Source organism: Atractosteus spatula, chromosome 25 (assembly GCF_055471065.1).
Source record: "Atractosteus spatula isolate fAtrSpa1 chromosome 25, fAtrSpa1.hap1, whole genome shotgun sequence".
NCBI classification, from domain to species: Eukaryota; Metazoa; Chordata; class Actinopteri; order Semionotiformes; family Lepisosteidae; genus Atractosteus; species Atractosteus spatula.
The window spans coordinates 1,207,888-1,223,204 of NC_142730.1; the positions used below are offsets into that span (position 1 = coordinate 1,207,888).

At 54.0% G+C, this 15,317-nt stretch overlaps 2 protein-coding genes across 2 annotated transcripts; one reads left to right on the plus strand and one right to left on the minus strand.

The window, feature by feature from the left end:
- Nucleotides 1-228: 228 nt before the first annotated feature.
- spaca6 (sperm acrosome associated 6) lies at nt 229-3,973 on the plus strand. Its single transcript, XM_088905277.1, has 8 exons — nt 229-454; nt 743-829; nt 1,260-1,412; nt 1,616-1,639; nt 2,096-2,173; nt 2,441-2,701; nt 3,306-3,522; nt 3,880-3,973. The coding sequence occupies exons 1-8, from the start codon at nt 229-231 to the stop codon at nt 3,971-3,973; spliced, it is 1,140 nt and encodes a 379-aa protein (XP_088761403.1).
- Nucleotides 3,974-11,858: 7,885 nt separating this feature from the next.
- On the minus strand, nt 11,859-14,728 carry has1 (hyaluronan synthase 1). Its single transcript, XM_088905265.1, has 4 exons — nt 14,084-14,728; nt 13,596-13,821; nt 13,131-13,263; nt 11,859-12,534 (listed from the first exon to the last, which is right to left on the minus strand). The coding sequence occupies exons 1-4, from the start codon at nt 14,726-14,728 to the stop codon at nt 11,859-11,861; spliced, it is 1,680 nt and encodes a 559-aa protein (XP_088761391.1).
- Between the last annotated feature and the right edge of the window lie 589 nt (nt 14,729-15,317).

Sequence of the window (15,317 nt, forward strand, 5' to 3'; positions counted from 1 at the left end):
AAGTTCTCTCCCCCTCGCAGGCGGTGACCTCATCTGAGACATCTGGGGGTGTGAGGTGATGGGAACTCCTTTGTGATGTCATCGCAAGGGGCTGATGTCACACAGGTTGCCGGGCAACCACAGCAACAGCAGTGAAAACACAAGGGGGTGGCGGGGCAGATCTGAGTTTAGTTTTCCGAAGTTTGCCTTTTGACTTCCGCCTGTCCGGAGCATCTCCCGACCGCATCGATGGCCGGACTGGGGAGAGGCGCCGGCGCGCTGCGCACGGTCTGGCTCTGCCTCCTGCTTGCTGGCCCCTCTGCCGGCTGCTTCACCTGTCTGGTAGAGACCGGTGTGGGACAGCGCCTGTGTTGGGGCTACGTCCTGCCCAACGGCATCCGGAGCATGGACGCCTGCTACAGGACCCTGGAGAGGATTTTCGGGGACGAGAGGGTGATCGAGGCCGGGAGAGTGGGTGAGTGATTCCCCAGAATCAGAGGAGGGGAGCTATACGTCCAATCCAGCCCTTTGGCCAGCTGATCCCGGGATGCCATCCTGACGCGCGGCAGGCCAGGGAACAGCAGCGTCTCCACTTGCTGCCATCTCGGCTCCGGGCCATAAGGAGACATTGAGCCAAGATGGGTGCTAAGATACGGAGGGCTCTTAGGGACAAACCTTTCTTTCCACTCAGATAAGGAGATGGATGGAAAATGAAATCTTTAATCACAGGGAAGCCCTTGGGCGTGTGTGCTGTTTCCCATAGGTGGAGGCTATGAGCAGCAGCTGAAGGAGATCATGTATGAAGTGATCAGGCCTGTTTTGCAGCAGTTTGACCTCAAGAGGCATGATGGTACAGTATCCTCACACCTGCAGCCCTGTACCTGTATCCTCACACCTGCAGCCCTGTACCTCATCCTCACACCTGCAGCCCTGTACCTGTATCCTCACACCTGCAGCCCTGTACCTCATCCTCACACCTGCAGCCCTGTACCTGTATCCTCACACCTGCAGCTTCATTCCTACATGCTTTTTCCCCCCTCAGACCAATCCAGTCCATAACATCCACTGTGAACTCGCCTCACCTCCAGCCTTGACAGGCAGTAAGTCAGGATGCTCCTGCTCCCTGTGCTCCCTGTGCTGGAGCACAGTTGTGTTGACATTCCCTGGATGCAGGAGGGACACAGCAGTGGCTCCCCGGGGCAGAGAGCAGAAGGGACACAGGGTGGGGGGCTCATTCTGACTCCCTCAGGAGCCTCTCCTTGCTCGCTTGTGTCCCTCAGCCTCCGTGTACGAGACGCAGCTGCAGCTCGCCGCAGAGGACTTCACGAGGGAGGCCGCCAAGCTGCCCCGCGGTGAGAGAGTGTCCGTCTCTTCCTCTCTTCCCTTCCCTCCTTCCTGTCTTCCCTCTCTCCTGCACTTCCTGTCTTGTGGAGGTGTGTTGTGTCCAGGGGTATCCCTGTCTTGTGGAGGTGTGCTGTCTCCAGGGGTATCCCTGTCTTGTGGAGGTGAGCTGTGTCCTCCCCTTGTGCTGGGCAGGAGGGGGCTCCTGGTTCGAATCCTGATTAAGGGAGAGGGGCGAGGGGGGACAGACCATCCACGTAAATTCGTAATAATTGGTCCTTCTTGTTGTTTTCAGCTTCCGACTGCATTCCTCCCTGCGGTGAGTAACCTCTCCCTGGGTCAGCGCTCGAGGAAACACTGTAAGCAGCAGTAGTGGGACTGCAGCAGGGGCCAGATGATGTCACTGGAGCTGGATGATGACATCAGGGCCAGATGACGTTGCTGGTGTCACATGATGTCACTAGCGCCAGAAGACATCCTTTTAGCCAGATGCCTCCAGCCCTCTGACTCCTGGAGAAAGCTGAAGTGGGGTGGGGGGGGGTAAGGGGAGTGGGGGAACTTCAAATTCACAATCCAGACCAGTCAGTGACATCGCCCTGCTCCCCGAGCTAGATCTCTCTGCAGCGTACTCTTTACATCGATATGTCCTCTGACAGTCAAGCGCCGGGGTTTGAAAACTGCTTCATCAAACTTTTCTTGGACATTTTCCGTCAGAGACCCTTGTTGCGGTCAGTCCCACCCCTCAATCCCGGTGGTTTTCTCTTGGATCTGGCAGGGTTCCAGGCTCGAGGCGCCGTCTACAGCTGCGTGACCTGCCAGTACGCCAGCTGCGGCCTCCCCCTGGACTGTCCCGGTGAGCGGGCGACAAGGAGGGACACCGAATGGCAGCAAGAGGAGGGCTCTGGGCTACTGGAGAGACCGTCTGCTGAGTGGCCAGACAGACGGACAGAGAGAGAGATACACAGGCAGATGGACAGACTGACACACAGATGGACAGGCTGTCATACAGATGGACAGAGAGATGGACAGGCTGACATACAGATCGACACACAGATGGACAGGCTGACACACAGTTGGACACACAGATGGACAGGCTGACAGGGGCGTGTTTGTCCTGCAGTGAAGGAGCTGGCTGTACCGGAGAGGAACCGGACTGTCCTGCGCTGTGAGGTGGGCTTCTCCTTGCCCCGGGACCTACAGATCTCCTGGAAGTTCGCCCGGCAGGTGAGGACTCAGAACACAGAGCAGTTTGAAGAGCTGACTCTGGGCACCGACCAGATCTACGCCATCCCCTCCACCCGGCCAGCCCAGGAGGGCACCTACCTGTGTGAGATCTTCACCCAGGAGCGCTCCATCGCGAGAGTCTACTACCACCTCACAGGTACAGCCCCACCTGCCCCAGGAGCTCATCCCCAGAGTCTCCTGCTCCACCTGCCCCAGGAGCTCATCCCCAGAGTCTACTGCCCCACCTGCCCCAGGAGCTGCATCCCCAGAGTCTACTGTCCCACCTGCCCCAGGAGCTCATCCCCAGAGTCTCCTGCTCCACCTGCCCCAGGAGCTCATCCCCAGAGTCTCCTGCTCCACCTGCCCCAGGAGCTGCATCCCTAGAGTCTACTACCCCACCTGCCCCAGGAGCTCCATCCCCAGAGTCTACTACCACCTCACAGGTACAGCCCCACCTGCCCCAGGAGCTCATCCCCAGAGTCTCCTGCTCCACCTGCCCCAGGAGCTCATCCCCAGAGTCTACTACCACCTCACAGGTACAGCCCCACCTGCCCCAGGAGCTCCATCGTGAGAGTCACAGCTACAGCCCCACCTGCCCCAGGTCCTGCAGGTGTTCCAGGTTCGATTAGGGGTTGCAAGCGAGAGGAGTTGTTCTGTTTATTTACAGCTCACCTGTCGGGGTGCACCGGTCAGGGATCTGGACTCGGGGCCCCGGGCCTGTGTCTCTCCTGAGCCCCACCCTGGTCTCTCTCCTGTCCCAGTGCTCTCCCAGGACCCAGGCGGCCCGGCAGAGCTGCAGCGGGTCTTCGACACGGCTCTGCTCTCCCCGGCCCAGTCCGAGGGGCCCCCCCCTCCCCCAGCTCTGCGCCCCCCGGGGCCCACAGAGGGGCTCCTGTCCGCCCTCCTGCACCACACCTCCCCTCCACTGCTCACAGCCTGCCTGTCCATGATGGTCCTGCTGCTGCTGGTGTCACTGGGGTGAGGGGCTCCCACACACTGACACACTGTCACTGACACACACAGTGACACACACTGACACACACACACACTGACAGTCTCAGATACAGTATAGACACAGAAACACTTGTAGACAATTACAGATACAAGTATAGATACTGATACACACGACACACTGACACCGACACAGATACACCTACAGACACAGAAACAGATGGGGACACAGATATAATGACACACAGTTATAGTCACAGATACACACATAACACAAACATACAGACAGGCACAAGAGTCTGAGTAAATGTGTGGGTATCAGCAGTGTGTGTTTGTACATGAACAGTGACCTTTGACCCCCCGTGTCCTGCTCTGTGTGTCCAGCAGGTCTGTATACTGGTGGTCAACTCAGAGAGGAGGGAGGAAGCTAGACTGGCCTCGCGGAGCGGCGAGGCACGTGGAGAGGGGGGGGGGTTAGAAGGGGTCCCCAGCACGAGCTCAGCAATCCGCGTCTCCCTATTGGGCAAGCATGTGTGTGCGCTGCACAATAAAAGAACTGGGCGGAGCTTTTCATGCAGGCTTGCAATTTTTTGTAATCGCCGGCAGAGGGCGCGCTTACCCCATAGGCGGTTGTCCACCTCAGGCCGCACATGCATCTCCGCCACGCCGCCGGCCGGCGCGCCTGGGTCGGTCTGGCGGACACGTGGAGTGAGGGCCCCCTCAGGGCGTGTGGTGGTGGGAGAGGAAAGACACCAAAACGTTTGGGTTAAAACCCTTGGCAAAACAACAACTCCTCCTCAGACGTCGTTTTTGTCCATTTATCCTAAAAACGACATACAACTTGAGTTGTGGTTATTGTGCCGTGATCACGCCGCAACGTGTTATAGGCGTGTGGCTCTGAACACTGTGTTTAGTCGGATTAAACGAGGTAGAATCATAATGACGGCGGCAGGGTTGAAGTAAAAAGAGCTTTGTCACCCCTTCCTTCATCCCGCACCGCTGTTGGAACCTGTGACCTCACGGCTGGGCCGAGCCGTACGGATCTGGGGGGTGTTCCGGGGACGGGGCGCTGCCTGATCGGTGCTTTAGTGGGTTTTGACCAGACGCCGGGACAGGTAAGACATTGCCGGAAAAATGGAAAATTGCAGCTCAGAAAAACTTACCCACCGAGGTCTGGGAGGGTTCAACCTCAGCGCTTCCTGGCCTTCCGCGACCTGAAAGTCGGGCCGGTAAGAAAAGTTTCAGAATCTGAGCTCCGGACCCGGCGGGTCAGCAAAGGCGCACACATCGAGGGGCAAACAACTGCTTTTTATAAGTTTCACCGCCATCACATCATTATTCATCCATCACACGGATGCATCTCACTCGTCATCGGACACAAATGTGTGAAACCGACGATTTTATGTATGCAATTCAAGAAGAATCTACGCACGCCAGCTGTGCAATAGTTCTCAAGCGTCACAACATCGGAATAGTCATCGCGGGTGGGGTAATATTGTTGTGCGATAATGGAAACTCACTGAGTGGGATTTTGTGTGTGAAAGGAAATGTTCATACGGTACAGGAGCTTCTCAACACAAGAGTTGATCTCGGGCCCCTGCGGGGTTCAAGCAGTCTGTCGCTCAGAGCCGGCCCTTGGTTTGGGGGACCTAGGAGACGGTCTAGAGCCCCAAGGTCCCCAGGGGGCCCCTCAATGTGCAACACAGTTTTTTTTTTTATCTGCCCGATCAAATGAGCCAAAACTTCCATCCAGTGTCTCTTTCTGGTGCTGCTCTTACTGCTGTGCTACTCTAGGCTGCTGAAGTTCGTTAGTTACAAATGATGAGATGATTACTTGTGAATGTAAGTGTAGCAGTTTATTTCATTGTCGGTTTAGTAACTGGCTCCCATCTTCTCCTTAAGATGACAACATCAGCGTGGTTTCAGCTGCTGCTACTCAAGATGCTGCTCGTTCAATTTCGGAAAATAGTAAATGTTGTGAAGATCGTTTTTTTTCATCTTTACTCTATGCCATAAAACATTACAAGCGCTCTTTCACTTGTGACGCACGCTGTGTTGTAATGGTTTGAATCGAAGTCAAGTATCTGCAAAAGGTAAACACCCATCGTCCTCCACATAGATGATGTTTTGAGATAAGCGATCTCAGAAAGGGTTTGCCGGCTCGAGCCACTGTAATGACGTGTTCGTATTTCGCTTGGCTTGGAGTCGATCAGATCCGTCTTCACCTCGACAAGTGGACCACTGGAGCTGTTTCACTAGACGTTCACAGACTCACATTTCACCTGATCACTTTCACTGTTAAATCTTTGTGAAATGCGTGCTTCTCGTTCTTGATTGTGACTTATTTATTATGTGTTCTGCAAAGCGGGTTAATAAAAGTTTCGAGTTATTTGAATTAAGTGTTCTAGATATGATCATAAGTTGGGGGGTGAGGGCTGATGATACTAGTTTCTGCGCAAATCCGTGGTCTGGAGAGACCCCTTTCCAAGATGTCGCTCAGTGCCCCCCTGGCCGGGCCCGATTCAAGCTGCTCCCTCTTATAGAAACCGCCCCGGGTCTCTGTCTCTGTGATCTTGGGGTGTGTGCCGGTCTTGTTGTTCAGATCCGGGACGTGGTCTGTTCTCCTAGACGGGCCGATGCATGCCCGTGCCGTCCGCCCCACGTCTCACATTTGGGAGGCGGAGGAGAGCCCAGGGGCTGTGGATATTTAGACCCCTGGCTGCGGGTTCGAATCCCAGGTGGGGCAGTGGTGCTGTGCTCTTGAGATACGTCACTCGGGTCTCTCCAATCTGGTGTCCTGTGTAAATGGGTCTGGCGGTTACCACCGTAAAAGAGAATTCGTTCACTTTTTGTCTTCACGGGTTAAATCTTAAATATCGCGACTGACTGGTGACCCGTGGGGTCAGATGAATGGATATCCCAGAATCCACTCGTCTCGGCAAGAACATTTTCACCAAAAAAGAAAAACTACGTAGAATTCATGGGAGCATCAGGTTCTAGTTTTCCTATAGATCGAGGTGCAGAATAAAAATGACTAAAGACGTGAAAAATAAACTCGTGCAACTTGATGGAACTCGTATTTTTGTAAACGAATAATTGCGCGCGAGTCCACTGTGAGCGTCTATCCGTGACAGTGAATGTTGTAACATTTTATTGCTAAAATATATTTGAAGCAGATTTAATTTAAACTGAAGGAAACCCTCTGGATAAGCTATTTCTTGTTTCCAATGTAGTGATCTCACAATTTCGGAGCAGCAGGAGTGATGCGGGCCGTGCCCACCAGGTGGCGCTGCTAACGCTTGGAAACCGCGGTCATACCTGCGCGCATCTGCATTCACTTCTGACGTGATAAATAACAACAAATTATTGCACCGCGAGTCTCATCGATGATTTGTCTTCCAGCGAAATAACATTTGGCAGGGCCAAATCTAAAAATAAACTGTTCTACATGGAAGCATATTTTAAAACAGTCACACCCGAAGAAGGCTCCACAGCTGAAACGCAGCTGCACACCTGAACTATTTTAAAACAGGTTGCTTTGCCCTGCCCCTGCGGAAAGTGCGCTCATGGTCCACGAGGGGAAGCGCGATGCTTTCATCAGACCGATAAACCGGCTCTCGCTGGTGTCAGAGAAGAGTAGTTGTATTTAGATGTGTTAAAAAAGTATCTCACAATCAAGCTTGGGGAGATTAAAAAAAAAAACTTTTTTGTTTTGTTACAGGTAGACGCAATGATGGTTTTGAACGCGCTCGCCAGTGGGAAGTAATGCGCTATATCACCCGAGACTCTAATTCCAATGAACGGTCTGAGCCGCGTGCCCTGCATTCCGACAGAGCCGACCTTGCGCGCCGCCCTGCCGCTCCTTCGGTCGTGCAGGAAATTCCGCCAGATCGGTTAGTTTGTCATTGTGCACAAATGCAGTTAAACGCTTATTTGCATGTATGCTCCGACCCAGAGACAAGAAGGAAATACCAGCCTTAAACATTGAACTGCAGCAAAAAGAGAGATCACTTCATTAGCCATATAGTCATATATTGCTTCGAATATTGAATAATAATAATAATAATAATAATAATAATAATTGATTATATAATATGTAATTTATTGTAGATATCTTTATTTTAAAATAGATTTTAATAATATATATATATTATAGAAATGACATCTATTATAAAATAAAGATGTATACAGTATATTGCATAGTCTATCATGAAATGTATTATTATTATTATTGACGTTGTTGTTGTTGGGGGTTGGCTGTTCAGGCTGTTCTGGACGCGGTCGCGGGTCCGAGTCTCGAGGTCCCCCGTTTCTTCCCGCGTGTCCACGGGAACCTCCCTGCGCGAGCGTGAAGGGGGCTGTTTAAAAACCCCGAGGTCTCTGTTGCTAAATATAGGCGCACATGAGTCACGGCGGCGGGCCTCTCCCTCGCAGGCTCGCTCATGCGGGGTGTTCCCGGGTTTGGGCTCGTTGTCAGGCAACCAAACCGCGCGCCAAGCTTTCCCGTCCATCTCCTCTTTATTTTTTTAATTGAAAAGAAAACACACAGCGCAGCTGAGCTTCTCCCGGGATCACCGCGGGCAGCTGACGGCACCGGCCGCAGAGAGAGGACGGCGGGACGGGAGTTTGTGTTGGACCGGCACCAGCACTGTCCTGAACTCCTGGAGGTGCACAGCCCACACGCCTCCCTGAATAAATAAGGCTATGAATAAGGCGTCGAGCTATTTTCGGATTTACGCATTGTTTTAATGGAATTATGTACAGTATTATGGTGACGGCTGTATGATGTTTTCATCGCATTGCCAAAAACAATTAGCCAACAGCTGTATCGCCCTGTCCTCCCTGTGAGACTCCTGGGAAAGCTGTTACTGCTGGAGGAGGTGTTCGAGGGGCCAGCAGGGGGAGCTCACCCAGCAGTCTGTGTGGGTCCTAATGCCCCAGTACAGTGACGGGGACACTAGACTGTAAACAGGCGCCGTCCTTCGGATGAGATGTAAAAAACCGAGGTCCTGACTCTCTGTGGTCATTAAAAATCCCAGGGAGTATCTCGAGAGGAGTTGGGGTGTTACCCCAGTGTCCTGGCCACATTTCCCCCTGGCCTGTACAAATCATGGCCTCCTCATAACCCCCCTCTCTGAACTGGCTCCATCACTCTGCTCTCCTCCCCACTGAGAGCTGGTGTGTGGGGAGCGGACTGGAGCATCATCCAGGTGGGGGTACACACACTGGTGGTGGTGGAGGGGATCCCCATGACCTGTAAAGGGCTGTGAGGGGAGTGTCCAGAGAGTGAGGTGGTTGTAAATCCCCCTTGTTTCTCCGGTTCGTGTCGTGTCCTGAGAGCTTCTCAAAGAGCTCTTCAAATACAGGAGAAGAAGGCCTCGGTGCCAGGTGCCCGTCTCTGGGAGTTTCCCCTGTAACGGTCTGCGATATTGTCGCCACTGCTGACCGACAGGCTACATGCACACTGTTGAAACAACATTTAGGACGCGTTGTAACTGTTTCCTACTTTAATATGTTCTTTTGCTGGTAAATGTAAGTCAGCATGGGGTTTTAGGAAATGCCTACAATGGGGGGCAAAGCTACATTCAGGGGTTCATGCTACATTCAGCAGCACGACGCTGGTCCTGACCAGATACTTCCACCTCTGTGTCTGTTTTACCCACGTGTCCACGGCTGTCCTTCCCTGTTCAACTGACCGGAAACTAGTGTCCAATTTAAACTCGATGGGCTCTGTCCTCTGATTCACTGTGCGTCACCCTGGCGCATTACTGAGCCTCCTCACCCAGCGGCTGCTACATGAGCCTTCGTGGCGCTGACCCTACAGTGCACACAAACTGGAGCACAGCTGGTCCAGTGGTTCAGGTCCAGTCCTGTTAGTCCAGGAGGACAGCTGGTCCAGTGGTTCAGGTCCAGTCCTGTTACACCAGGAGGACAGCTGGTCCAGCGGTTCAGGTCCAGTCCTGTTAGTCCAGGAGGACAGCAGGTCCAGTGGTTCAGGTCCAGTCCTGTTACACCAGGAGGACAGCAGGTCCAATGGTTCAGGTCCAGTCCTGTTAGTCCAGGAGGACAGCAGGTCCAGTGGTTCAGGTCCAGTCCTGTTACAGTAAAGGCACGTGTGTCACGTGTCTCGGAGAGTATGAGACGCAGCAGTATTGAGACACACAACCCCCAACTCCAGCGCCTCAACACACACCCATCGCCTCTGATCCGAATTCCCGGACGGGCCCTCCCACTCCGATGAGCACATTGCTGTCTGCTTGCAGAGACGTACCCTCAGCTGCAACCCGTGGGGCAACCGCAATCACATCCAGGCGGAAGACCGAGTCCTGCCCGCTTCCTGCCTGGAGCTTCCCCTGGGATTAGGAGTAATACGCTGTAAGACTCTGAGACGGGTGGGGACTCTGATGAGTGAGCTTCACTCGGCAGAGGATTCGTCACCCAGCAGAGCTCCTGCCGTTGAGTCTCTGTTCTGAGATAAACTGCTGAAGCATGATGTGGTGCAGGTCTGACAGACTCTCTCTCCTGGTGTAACAGGACCGGACCTGAACCACTGGACCAGCTGTCCTCCTGGTGTAACAGGACCGGACCTGACCCACTGGACCAGCAGTCCTCCTGGTGTAACAGGACCGGACCTGAACCACTGGACCAGCTGTCCTCCTGGTGTAACAGGACCGGACCTGACCCACTGGACCAGCAGTCCTCCTGGTGTAACAGGACCGGACCTGACCCACTGGACCAGCTGTCCTCCTGGTGTAACAGGACCGGACCTGACCCACTGGACCAGCAGTCCTCCTGGTGTAACAGGACTGGACCTGAACCACTGGACCGGCTGTCCTCCTGGTGTAACAGGACTGGACCTGACCCACTGGACCGGCTGTCCTCCTGGTGTAACTAGACCGGACCTGAACCACTGGACCGGCTGTCCTCCTGGTGTAACTAGACCGGACCTGAACCACTGGACCGGCTGTCCTTCCGGTGTAACAACACTGGACCTGAGCCACTGGACCAGTCACCCTTCATGTAGAATAAAGACACTCCATTTCTTTTTTTTAAAAATACTTCAGTTTTATTTTATGTGTATAGAGATATGTAACAAAAAACACAAACATAAAATAACACAATGACACAGACCGCGATGGTTGTAAACATCCCAGAATAAATAATGTTCGAAGAATCCTGTTGACACACAGAAAGCAGACACTGACAATAAATACGAGATCAGAGCCTCCTCTTCCTCACAGCGGGTTCGGGCTGTGAGGTCTCCTCAGAGCTCGAGAAGGAGCTGTGGCGTCTCACTCCTTTAAGACCGAGGCTCTGTGGGAGCGATTCTGAACGCGTTCGATTGGAATCTAAAGGGCATCCGAAGTGTCACACGTGAAATAACTGAAATAATACCATCACACTGGAAATAACAAGCCCCAGTTTCCCAGTAACAGAATCATTGGAAGTCTTAAAATGCAAGAAGTAATATTATTTCTTGTGTCTTCCTGAGAAGATGATATTGCTGGAATCTGAATGAGCAAAATGTTCTAACAGATCTTCTGTCTAGTCTAAGTTCCTGGTTCTGCACTGTTGTAAACCACAAACACCGTTGAAAACTTTCATCAACATAAAAAATCTGTTCATTTGTTTTTAAAAACCTGTGTCTAACTTCATTGCTTTGTTTTTCAGCTGGGATCTACTATGTTCCCCTTGTGGAGAAGAATCAGTGCTCAGTAATCTTTGAACGAGGTATGACGTGACTTCCATCAAACTCTATCGTCTTTCAATATTCACACCAGCAATAAACCGATTGCACCTTCAACAAGAACAACATTTCCTTCTGTGTAAATCTCATAAATTGCTGGTGCTATAAGAAACAGCATTTCCTTCTGTGTAAATCCTTCTGTGAATTGCTAGTACAATAACAAATAAATATCAGTAAACAATATTTTCTGCAACACAGATTGTTATAAATATCTGAATATATTAATTGATCTCTCTGCTCGGTGGACCTGTCCTGTGGTTCAGTGTTTTCTTGCCGAGCAGAACAAAAGGGGGATCGATTGTGATGGGGGGGGCTGTTTTTGTAGCGATTTATCTGTGCTTCACTGGGGCATGTAGCCCCAAAGATCGCCCCCCCATAGAGGCTTGGGGAGACCACAGTGTCCATGCCCCGCCCATGCCCCGCCCACACCACGCCCACTCAGCAGGTTCCCATGGATACGCTGAGAGCAGCCGTCAGGGCTCAGTCCCGCCCCTTAATCAAGGAGAGACCTGCAGTGTCACATGGTGCGGACTCGAACCTGCGACCCCCATTTAAAACAGCGACGCACAGGACGGACCGAAGAAATGCGTGGGCTCAGGATCGGAACGCGCCGCCCCTACACCGTCACGTCGTAGGACATGGACCTCCGCCGGCAGCACCTCCGGAACCAGACCCAGTAGAGCAGCAGCATGGCGGCCCAGTAGCAGACGTAGGCGACCGAGCCGTAGATCAGGAACGGGACCTCGGCAAGCTTGGGCTGCGAGCTCCAGTCGCAACGGCTCTCGCGGTAGATGGTGTAGCACAGCCCGGCCAGCAGGACGGCGCCCCACACAGACAGCGGCAGCAGGGGCATGTAGTTGCCCACCAGCTTGCGCCTCCCGGAAGTGCCCCAGCTGCTCTTGGTCATGGTGAGGATGGCGAAGTACTTGGCGGGCAGCAGGCTGGTCATGTAGAGCATGGCGTAGAGAGACATGAAGACCATGACGCCGTTCTTGCGCAGCAGGCAGGCGTACAGCGACTTGGCCAGCCCGATGACCTGGATGCAGATCAGGACCCAGAGGATGTGCCACAGGCTGCCCGAGTAGAACAGCTTGATGACGGTCGCCGTGACGAAGAAGGGGAAGACGCCGGCCACGATGGACTCGTAGGTCATCCAGAGGTGGTGCTTGTGCCACCAGAGAGCGTTGTAGAGCCACTCGCGGAAGTAGGACTTGGTCCAGCGGGTCTGCTGGTTCAGCCAGCGCAGGAACTGGGCCGGCGTCTCGGTGTAGCACCGGGACCGCGCGGTGTACCTGCGGGCCGAGGGGGAGGGGTCAGGAGGAAGTGGACCAGCGCAAAGCCAGGCGGATGGAGGGGAGATGAGCGTAAGTGCTACCTAGGAGATCAGTCAGCGATCAATACATGTGATCTGTGGGGAAGCCTCCCCATAATCCACTAATACTGTTCCAGGTACTCAAAATCCTCAAAGGCAAACTTCATCAGAGTCAACAATACAGCACTACGAGAAACTATGAGAACTGAGAACAGGAGGCGCTTCTTTACACAAAAGGTGGTGGGAGTGGGGAGCGAGCTGCACAGGCACGTGGTTGGAGCCCAAACCGTGGCTTTTCTCAACACATAGATGGGCAAGAACAAATGATTGTCATGTTCAGAGCTGGTGAAGGAACAGCATCTCTTGAGAGATAGGCAAGTCTTGTGTGCAGGATATTCTCAGTGTACAATTTGTTGTACATAGTATTCTTTATGGAGCATGGCTGATACAGAGTTCTATCTTCTATCTTCTATCTTTGACGCAGATGAAAGAGGGGAAGATCAAGGCTCAAGGGGCAAGGATCAGGGGAGACTGCTGTGTCTGAGACTGCAGGGTGTGAGGAGAACGGTGTCTTACTTTGTGGCGTAGCCCAAGCTGAGCATCCGGTTGGTGAGGTGTCTGTCGTCCCCAAAGGTGCAGTGTGTCCCCAGGAACTTCTGATTGTACCAGGACTCCAGGAACTGCTGGAGCAGATCATTCCTGTAGAGACCTGCAGAGAGAGAGAGAGGGGTTAATACAGACACACTGACTGGACACTCCAGTACATGAACACTGCACTGAGAGAGAGAGGGGTTAATACAGACACACTGACTGGACACTCCAGTACATTACCACTGCACTGAGAGAGAGAGGGGTTAATACAGACACACTGACTGGACACTCCAGTACATTAACACTGCACTGAGAGAGAGAGGGGTTAATACAGACACACTGACTGGACACTCCAGTACATTAACACTGCACTGAGAGAGAGAGGGGTTAATACAGACACACTGACTGGACACTACAGTACATGAACACTGCACTGAGAGAGAGCCTCACCCAGCGGCCCGCTGATGCAGGACACACAGTTGAAGAAGGACTGGCAGGCGCGCTCGATGTTGAAAGCCATCCAGTAGCGCAGGCTGCTCATGAAGCTGATGTAGGAGTCGTGCAGGTTGAGGATGCGCACGTCTCCGCCCACCGCCCCACAGCGCTCGTCCGACTCCAGCACCTTCACCAGCTCCAGCGTGGCCAGAGGGTCCAGCTTGGTGTCCGAGTCGCACACCTGGGAGGACACACTCCTGTTGATACGAGCACTGGTCCCATTGGGCTCTACTGCACTGCACTGTGCTTTTACCCTGATCTCACTGGGCTTTACTGCACTGTACTGTGCTGTTACCCTGATCTCACTGTGATGTACTGTGCTGCACTGTGCTGTTACCCTGATCTCACTGTGATTTACTGCACTATACTGTGTTTTCACCCTGATCTCACTGTGATGTACTGTGCTGCCCTGTGCTCTCCTGCAGTGGGAGTGCTGCTCTCACCTGGACGTAGTCCACCGAGCTGCCCAGCGCCTTGAAGGCCGTGTACATGACCTCTCTCTTCCCGCCCCACTTCTGCATGATGCACACGAACGGCCGGCTCCGGATCAGCGCCTCCACCTCCTCCCGCTGGGGGTCCCCCTCCCCGCCCGCGGGCGCCCGCGGGTCCCAGGAGTGGTAGTTGTTCTGCCACACGTAGCAGCCCGGGTCCTTGTCCCGGAAGACCTCCTGGAACATGTCCATCATATAGCGGTCGTCCGGCGAGTTGCCGTCCACCACCATGATGACCCGCAGCTTGCCGGGGGGGTAGCGCAGGCTGCGCACGGACAGCAGGCACTCGCGCAGGTAGGTGGGGTCCTCCTGGTAGGCGGAGATGGTCAGCGCCACCGACCTCCTGTAGCTGCAGGCCAGGCTGCGGCGCCTCATCCTGCGGTGCTCGGCGAAGGCGAAGGTGCTCTGCACCAGGATGTGCAGCCCCAGGAGCACCCCGTACACCCCGAAGGACACCACGCTGTAGGGGGCGCTGGCCAGCCGGGTCCCCGCCACGTAGGCGTAGATCAGGCCGCCCAGCACCAGCAGGGCGAAGGCCAGCGTCACGCAGATCCGCGCCACGCCGTACAGCCTCCGCAGCAGCTGCTTGGACTCCATGGGCTCGAGCGTCGTCCGTCTGTCCGTCCGCACTGAGGCTGCGAGACAGCGGGACAGGGGGACAGGAGAGTCCGGTCAGCAGCGGCCAGGATACCCCAGAGGAGGAGGGAGGGATGAGGGGAGGACAGGAGGGGGGGTGAGAGGAAGAGAGGAAGATGGGGGACCTGCTAACAGTCATTCTCTCCCTCTCTCTCAGCCTCTCGGGGAGATTAGTAACCAGTCACACGCCAGGCTGGCCCGTCAGGAGGTGGAAACTGTGAGCATGGTTCACGTTTCTTTCCAGGACTGCATTTCACAGGGCACGTCTGCACCTTCCCAGCAGCCCCGCACTCCCTGACACGAGGTACTGTACTACCGCTCTGTGCTTTTACCCTGATCTCACCGGGCTTTACTGCGCGGCACTGTGCTTTTACCCTGATCTCACCGGGCTTTACTGCACGGCACTGTGCTTTTACCCTGATCTCCCTGGGCTTTACTGCGCGGCACTGTGCTTTTACCCTGATCTCCCTGGGCTTTACTGTGCGGCACTGTGCTTTTACCCTGATCTCCCTGGGCTTTACTGCGCGGCACTGTGCTTTTACCCCGATCT

Coding starts and splice junctions, on each gene's coding strand:
- spaca6 (XM_088905277.1), top strand. CDS start 229: ATGGCCGGACTGGGGAGAGGCGCCGGCGCGCTGCGCACGGTCTGGCTC. Junction 830..1,259: donor TGACCTCAAGAGGCATGATG/GTACAGTATCCT, acceptor TGTGTCCCTCAG/CCTCCGTGTACGAGACGCAG. Junction 2,174..2,440: donor CCTCCCCCTGGACTGTCCCG/GTGAGCGGGCGA, acceptor TTTGTCCTGCAG/TGAAGGAGCTGGCTGTACCG.
- has1 (XM_088905265.1), bottom strand. CDS start 14,728: ATGGAGTCCAAGCAGCTGCTGCGGAGGCTGTACGGCGTGGCGCGGATC. Junction 13,822..14,083: donor GCTCGGTGGACTACGTCCAG/GTGAGAGCAGCA, acceptor GTGTCCTCCCAG/GTGTGCGACTCGGACACCAA. Junction 13,264..13,595: donor CTGCATCAGCGGGCCGCTGG/GTGAGGCTCTCT, acceptor CTCTCTCTGCAG/GTCTCTACAGGAATGATCTG.